General features: G+C 51.7%; 1 protein-coding gene across 1 annotated transcript; it reads right to left on the reverse strand.

The window, feature by feature from the left end:
- Window positions 1–2,178: 2,178 nt before the first annotated feature.
- LOC130606641 (SH2B adapter protein 1-like) lies at window positions 2,179–7,157 on the reverse strand. Its single transcript, XM_057423159.1, has 4 exons — window positions 7,055–7,157; window positions 5,363–5,622; window positions 3,302–3,473; window positions 2,179–2,257 (listed from the first exon to the last, which is right to left on the reverse strand). Exons 1-4 carry the CDS (start codon window positions 7,155–7,157, stop codon window positions 2,187–2,189), a joined length of 606 nt encoding a protein of 201 aa, XP_057279142.1. The 3' UTR covers window positions 2,179–2,186.
- Between the last annotated feature and the right edge of the window lie 6 nt (window positions 7,158–7,163).

Raw genomic sequence — 7,163 nt, forward strand, 5'->3', positions numbered from 1 at the left:
ACCCCAAAACTGGCATTTTTAATCCCAAAACTGGCATTTTTAATCCCAAAACTGGCATTTTTGGCATTTTTACCCCAAAACTGGCATTTTTACCCCAAAACTGGCATTTTTAATCCCAAAACTGGCATTTTTAACCCCAAAACTGGCATTTTTACCCCAAAACTGGCATTTTTACCCCAAAACTGGCATTTTTAACCCCAAAACTGGCATTTTTACCCCAAAACTGGCATTTCTGACCCCAAAGTGGGATTTCCAACCCCAAAATGGCCATTTCTGACCCCAAAATGGGCACTTTTGACCCCAAAATGGCGTTTTTCACCCCAAAATGGGGGGTTTTGAGGCAAAAATGGGGTGTGGGACCCCAAAACTGGCATTTTTAACCCAAAACTGGCATTTTTAACCCCAAAGTGGGATTTCCAACCCCAAAACTGGCATTTTTAACCCCAAAACTGGCATTTTTGACCCCAAAATGGGATTTCCAACCCCAAAATGGCCATTTCTAACCCCAAAACTGGCATTTCTGACCCCAAAATTGCCACTTTTACCTCAAAATTGGGACTTTTGATCCCAAACTGGCGATTTTAACCCCAAACTGGGATTTCCACCCCCCAAATGGCCATTTCTGACCCCAAATTCCTGTTTTTTACCCCAAAATTGGCCCTTCTGACCCAAACCTGTTGTTTTTTACCCCCAAACCACCACTTTTTACCCAAAACTGCCATTTTTCACCCCAAAACTGCCACTTCCCACCCCAAAATCGTCATTTCTGAGCCCAAACCGCCACTTTTACCCAAAACTGCCATTTTTCACCCCAAAACTGCCACTTCCCACCCCAAAATCGCCATTTCCGACCCCAAACCACCACTTTTTACCCAAACCTGCCATTTTTCACCCCAAACCCTCATTCCCCCCCCAAAACCCCCATTTCCCCCCCCAAAACCCCCATTTCCTCCCATTTTTGCCCAAAATCCCCCTTTTTCATCCCAAAACAAGCTCCGACACCGATTTTCACCCTTTTATAGCTAAAACTGACCCAAAACGGGGGGGGGGAGGGGAGGTTGGGCCGTACCATTATGAGCCGGGGGGGGAAATGGGGTTAAAAAGGGGGAAAATGGGGGTTTTGCCCCCCCCCCCCCCCCCCCCCCCCCAGCATTCCCGGTGCTTCTGCTTCCAAGGGCAGGGATCCCAATGGATCCCAATGGATCCCAATGGATCCCAATGGATCTCAATGGAGCCCAATGGATCCCAATGGGTCCCAATGGGTCCCAATGGGGCCAATGGATCCCAATGGGTCCCAATGGAGCCCATGGATCCCAATGGATCTCAATGGAGTCCTATAGATCCCATGGATCCCAATGGGTCCCAAAGGACCCCAATGGATCCCAATGGAGTCAATGGATCCTAATGGGTCCCAATGGATCCTAATGGGTCCCAATGGATCCCAATGGGTCCCTATGGATCCCATGGATCCCAATGGACCCCAATGGAGTCCTATGGATCCCATGGATCCCAATGGGTCCCATGGATCCCAATGGGTCCCAATGGACCCCAATGGAGTCCTATAGATCCCATGGATCCCAATGGGTCCCAAAGGACCCCAATGGATCCCAATGGAGTCAATGGATCCTAATGGGTCCCAATGGATCCCAATGGGTCCCATGGGTCCCAATGGAGTCAAGGGAGCCCAATGGGTCCCAATGGATCCCATGGATCCCAATGGACCCCAATGGAGTCCTATGGATCCCATGGATCCCAATGGGTCCCAATGGACCCCAATGGAGTCCTATAGAACCCATGGATCCCAATGGGTCCCAATGGACCCCAATGGATCCCAATGGAGTCAATGGATCCCAATGGGTCCCAATGGATCCCAATGGAGCCCAATGGATCCCATGGATCCCAATGGGTTCCAATGGAGTCCTATGGATCCCAATGGAGCCCAATGGGTCCCTATGGATCCCATGGATCCCAATGGAGTCCTATGGATCCCAAGGATCCCACTGGATCCCAATGGACCCCAATGGATCCCAATGGACCCCATGGATCCCAATGGGTCCCAATGGAGCCCAATGGACCCCAATGGAGTCCTATGGATCCCATGGATCCCAATGGATCCCAATGGACCCCAATGGATCCCATGGATCCCAATGGACCCCATGGATCCCAATGGGTCCCAATGGGGGGGCTCAGAGGCAGTCGGAGGCCAGGAGGGGGTCGGGGTCAACAGAGGTCGAGCGGCTCCCGGAGCGGTCGCGACCTGGGGGGAGATGGGACAAAGGGAATGGGGTAGAGGGGATATAGGGGATATAGGGGATGTGTGGGGTGTGTGGGGTGTGTGGGGTGTGTGGGGTGTGTGGGGTGTGTGGGGTGTGTGGGGTGTGTGGGGTGTGTGGGGTATGGGGTGTATGGGGTATGGGGTGTGGGGTATGGGGTGTATGGGGTATATGGGGTGTGTGGGGTGTGTGGGGTGTGTGGGGTGTATGGGGTGTGTGGGGTGTGTGGGGTGTATGGGGTATATGGGGTGTGTGGGGTATATGGGGTGTGTGGGGTGTGTGGGGTGTGTGGGGTGTGTGGGGTATATAGGATATATGGGGTATATGAGGTGTGTAGGGTATATAGGATACATGGGGTATATGGGGTGTATGGGGTGTATGGGGTATATGGGGTGTATGGGGTATATGGGGTATATGGGGTGTATGGGGTGTGAGGGGTGTATGGGGTATGTGGGGTGTATGGGGTATGTGGGGTGTATGGGGTATAGGGTGTGTATGGGACATACGGGATATATGGGATATATGGGGTACAGGGCATAGGGAACATATAGGGTATGGGATATATGGGGTATGGGATATAGGGAATGGATATCAAACATGGAATATAAGCTCCCCAATAACCACCATATACCCCCATAGCCCCCCATACCCCCCCATATCCCTTTATACCCCCCCATACTTCCCCATGTCCACCCCATATCCCCCCCATACCCACCCCATACCCCCCAATATCCCTTTATACCCCCTCATACTCCCCCATGTCCACCCCATATCCCCCCCATACCCACCCCATACCCCCCCATATTCCTTTATACCCACCCCATACCCCCCATACCCCCCATACACCCCATACCCCCCACACCCCATACCCACCACACCCCCCATACCTCATACCCCCCATACCCCCCATACCCCCCCATACCCCCCCCATACCCCCCATACCCCCCCCATACCCCCCATAGCTCCCCATACCCCCCCATACCCACCCCATATCCCCCCATACCCCCCCCTCTCGCCATGGGGCGCACCGGGGGGTCGCTGCGGCGCCACGACGTAGCTGAGCAAGGTGACGTCGGCGGCGCCGCCGGATTCCAGCGGGATGGGGTGGACCCGGAAGTGCTCGAGCATGTCCAGGATGGTCTGGAACCAGAGGTGCTGCACCCGGCACTGGGCCTCCTCGTTCAGGGACAGCCGCAGGTGCTGCAGGACAACGGGAGAACAACGGGAGAACGATGGGAGAACGATGGGAGGACAATGGGAGAACAATGGGAGAACAATGGGAGAACAACGGGAGAACAACGGGAGAACGATGGGAGAACAACGGGAGAACAATGGGAGAACAATGGGAGAACGATGGGAGAACAATGGGAGAACGATGGGAGAACAATGGGAGAACTATGGGAGAACTATGGGAGAACAATGGGAGAACAATGGGAGAACGACGGGAGAACGATGGGAGAACGATGGGAGAACGATGGGAGAACGACGGGAGAACAACGGGAGAACGATGGGAGAACAATGGGAGAACAACGGGAGAACAATGGGAGAACGATGGGAGGACAATGGGAGAACGACGGGAGAACAATGGGAGAACAATGGGAGAACGATGGGAGAACGATGGGAGAACAATGGGAGAACAATGGGAGAACAACGGGAGAACAACGGGAGAACAACGGGAGAACGATGGGAGAACAATGGGAGAACAATGGGAGAACGACGGGAGAACGACGGGAGAACAATGGGAGAACAACGGGAGAACAACGGGAGAACAACGGGAGAACAATGGGAGAACGATGGGAGAAAGATGGGAGAACAATGGGAGAACAACGGGAGAACGATGGGAGAACAACGGGAGAACAATGGGAGAACAATGGGAGGACAATGGGAGAACAATGGGAGAACAACGGGAGAACGATGGGAGAACAACGGGAGGACAATGGGAGAACAATGGGAGAACGATGGGAGAACAATGGGAGGACAATGGGAGAACAATGGGAGAACAATGGGAGGACAATGGGAGAACAATGGGGAACAAGAGGACAATGGGAGAACGATGGGAGAACAATGGGAGGACGATGGGAGAACAATGGGAGAACAATGGGAGGACGATGGGAGAACGATGGGAGGACAAGAACAATGGGAGAATGATGGGAGAACAATGGGAGAACAATGGGAGAACAATGGGAGGACAATGGGAGAACAATGGGAGAACAATGGGAGAACAATGGGAGAACAATGGGAGAACAATGGGAGAACAATGGGAGAACAATGGGAGAACAATGGGAGAACGATGGGAGATAACAACAAGGGGATAACAATGGGATCCAAGGGATAACAATGGGAGAACAATGGGATCCAAGGGGATAACAACGGGATCGAAGGGGATAACAATGGGATCCAAGGGGATAACAATGGGATCCAAGGGGAGAACAATGGGAGAACAAATGGGATAACAATGGGATCCAAGGGGATAACAATGGGATCCAATGGGATAACAATGGGATCCAAGGGGATAACAATGGGATCCAAGGGGATAACAATGGGATCCAAGGGGATAACAATGGGATCCAAGGGGATAACAATGGGATCCAAGGGGATAACAATGGGATCCAATGGGATAACAATGGGATCCAAGGGGATAACAATGGGATCCAAGGGATACAATGGGATCCAAGGGGATAACAATGGGATCCAAGGGGATAACAATGGGATCCAAGGGGATAACAATGGGATCCAAGAGGATAGCAATGGGATCCAAGGGGATAACAATGGGATCCAAGGGATAGCAATGGGATCCAAGGGGATAACAATGGGATCCAAGGGATAGCAATGGGATCCAAGGGGATAACAATGGGATCCAAGGGGATAACAATGGGATCCAAGGGGATAGCAATGGGATCCAAGGGGATAACAATGGGATCCAAGGGGATAACAATGGGATCCAAGGGGATAACAATGGGATCCAAGGGGATAACAATGGGATCCAAGGGGATAACAATGGGATCCAAGGGGATAACAATGGGATCCAAGGGGATAACAATGGGATCCAAGGGGATAACAGTGGGATCCAAGGGGCTGCAGCGCCTGACCTTGGCTTTGCCCTGGAAGTTGAAGGTGAGCACGTAGTCCCCGCGCCGCGTCTCGCTCTGGCGCACCAGGAAGACGCCGTGGGCGCCCGCCCCCCCTGCCAGCACCAATTGGGCGGCGCGGAGCCGGGACAGGGTCCCATGGAACCAGGGGTACTCGGCCAATGGGTGCTCGGCGCCGGCGGCGCTCCCGGCACCGGCAACCGGCTCCTCCGGGCCCTCCTCCTCCTCGTCCCGCAGGGGGGCCTGGAAGAGGAAGGGACCTGGGGGGATGGATGGGAGGATGGGAATTCCATGTTAAATTGGGATCAAACCCGCTAATTCCACCTTAAATTGGGATCAAACCCGCTAATTCCACCTTAAATTGGGATCAAACCTGCTAATTCCACCTTAAATTGGGATTAAACCCGCTAATTCCACCTTAAATTGGGATCAAACCCGCTAATTCCACCTTAAATTGGGATTAAACCCGCTAATTCCACCTTAAATTGGGAACAAACCCGCTAATTCCACCTTAAATTGGGATCAAACCCGCTAATTCCACCTTAAATTGGGATTAAACCCGCTAATTCCACCTTAAATTGGGATCAAACCCGCTAATTCCACCTTAAATTGGGATCAAACCCGCTAATTCCACCTTAAATTGGGATCAAACCCGCTAATTCCACCTTAAATTGGGATCAAACCCGCTAATTCCACCTTAAATTGGGATCAAACCCGCTAATTCCACCTTAAATTGGGATCAAACCCGCTAATTCCACCTTAAATTGGGAACAAACCCGCTAATTCCACCTTAAATTGGGATCAAACCCGCTAATTCCACCTTAAATTGGGATCAAACCCGCTAATTCCACCTTAAATTGTATAAAACCTGCTAATTCCACCTTAAATTGGGATAAAACCCGCTAATTCCACCTTAAATTGGGATTAAACCCGCTAATTCCACCTTAAATTGGGATCAAACCCGCTAATTCCACCTTAAATTGGGATTAAACCTGCTAATTCCACCTTAAATTGGGATTAAACCCGCTAATTCCACCTTAAATTGGGATAAACCCCCCCCCAATTCCACCTTAAATTGGGATAAACCCCCCCAATTCCACCTTAAATTGGGATAAACCCCCCCAATTCCACCTTAAATTGGGATAAACCCCCCAATTCCACCTTAAATTGGGATAAACCCCCCAATTCCACCTTAAATTGGGATAAACCCCCCCAATTCCACCTTAAATTGGGATAAACCCCCCCAATTCCACCTTAAATTGGGATAAACCCCCCCAATTCCACCTTAAATTGGGATAAACCCCCCCAATTCCACCTTAAATTGGGTTAAACCCCCCCAATTCCACCTTAAATTGGGATAACCCCCCCCAATTCCACCTTAAATTGGGATAAACCCCCCCAATTCCACCTTAAATTGGGATAAACCCCCCCAATTCCACCTTAAATTGGGATAAACCCCCCCAATTCCACCTTAAATTGGGATAAACCCCCCCAATTCCACCTTAAATTGGGATAAAAACCCCCCCAATTCCACCTTAAATTGGGATAAACCCGCCCAATTCCACCTTAAATTGGGATAAACCCCCCCAATTCCACCTTAAATTGGGATAAACCCCCCCAATTCCACCTTAAATTGGGATAAACCCCCCCAATTCCACCTTAAATTGGGATAAACCCCCCCATTCCCGGTACCTGCCCCCTCGGGGCTCTCCGGGCAGGCGCCGTGGGGCAGGAGGCGCTCGGTGACGTCATCAATGGGGACGCGGGGGGGCAGCTCCGGGGGGGGCAGCTCCATGGAGCC

Source organism: Pezoporus wallicus, unplaced genomic scaffold (genome assembly GCF_028554395.1).
Source record: "Pezoporus wallicus isolate ANWC-B61680 ecotype Strahan unplaced genomic scaffold, APGP_CSIRO_Pwel_v1 contig_10236, whole genome shotgun sequence".
Taxonomy (NCBI): domain Eukaryota; kingdom Metazoa; phylum Chordata; class Aves; order Psittaciformes; family Psittacidae; genus Pezoporus; species Pezoporus wallicus.

Bases quoted from the DNA above. Each gene is read 5' to 3' on its own strand.
- LOC130606641 (XM_057423159.1), bottom strand. From the start codon at position 7,157: ATGGAGCTGCCCCCCCCGGAGCTGCCCCCCCGCGTCCCCATTGATGAC. The intron at 5,623-7,054 runs GTACCGGGAATG...CCATCCCCCCAG, and splicing joins GGAGAGCCCCGAGGGGGCAG to GTCCCTTCCTCTTCCAGGCC. The intron at 2,258-3,301 runs GTGCGCCCCATG...ATCTCCCCCCAG, and splicing joins GGCGCCGCAGCGACCCCCCG to GTCGCGACCGCTCCGGGAGC.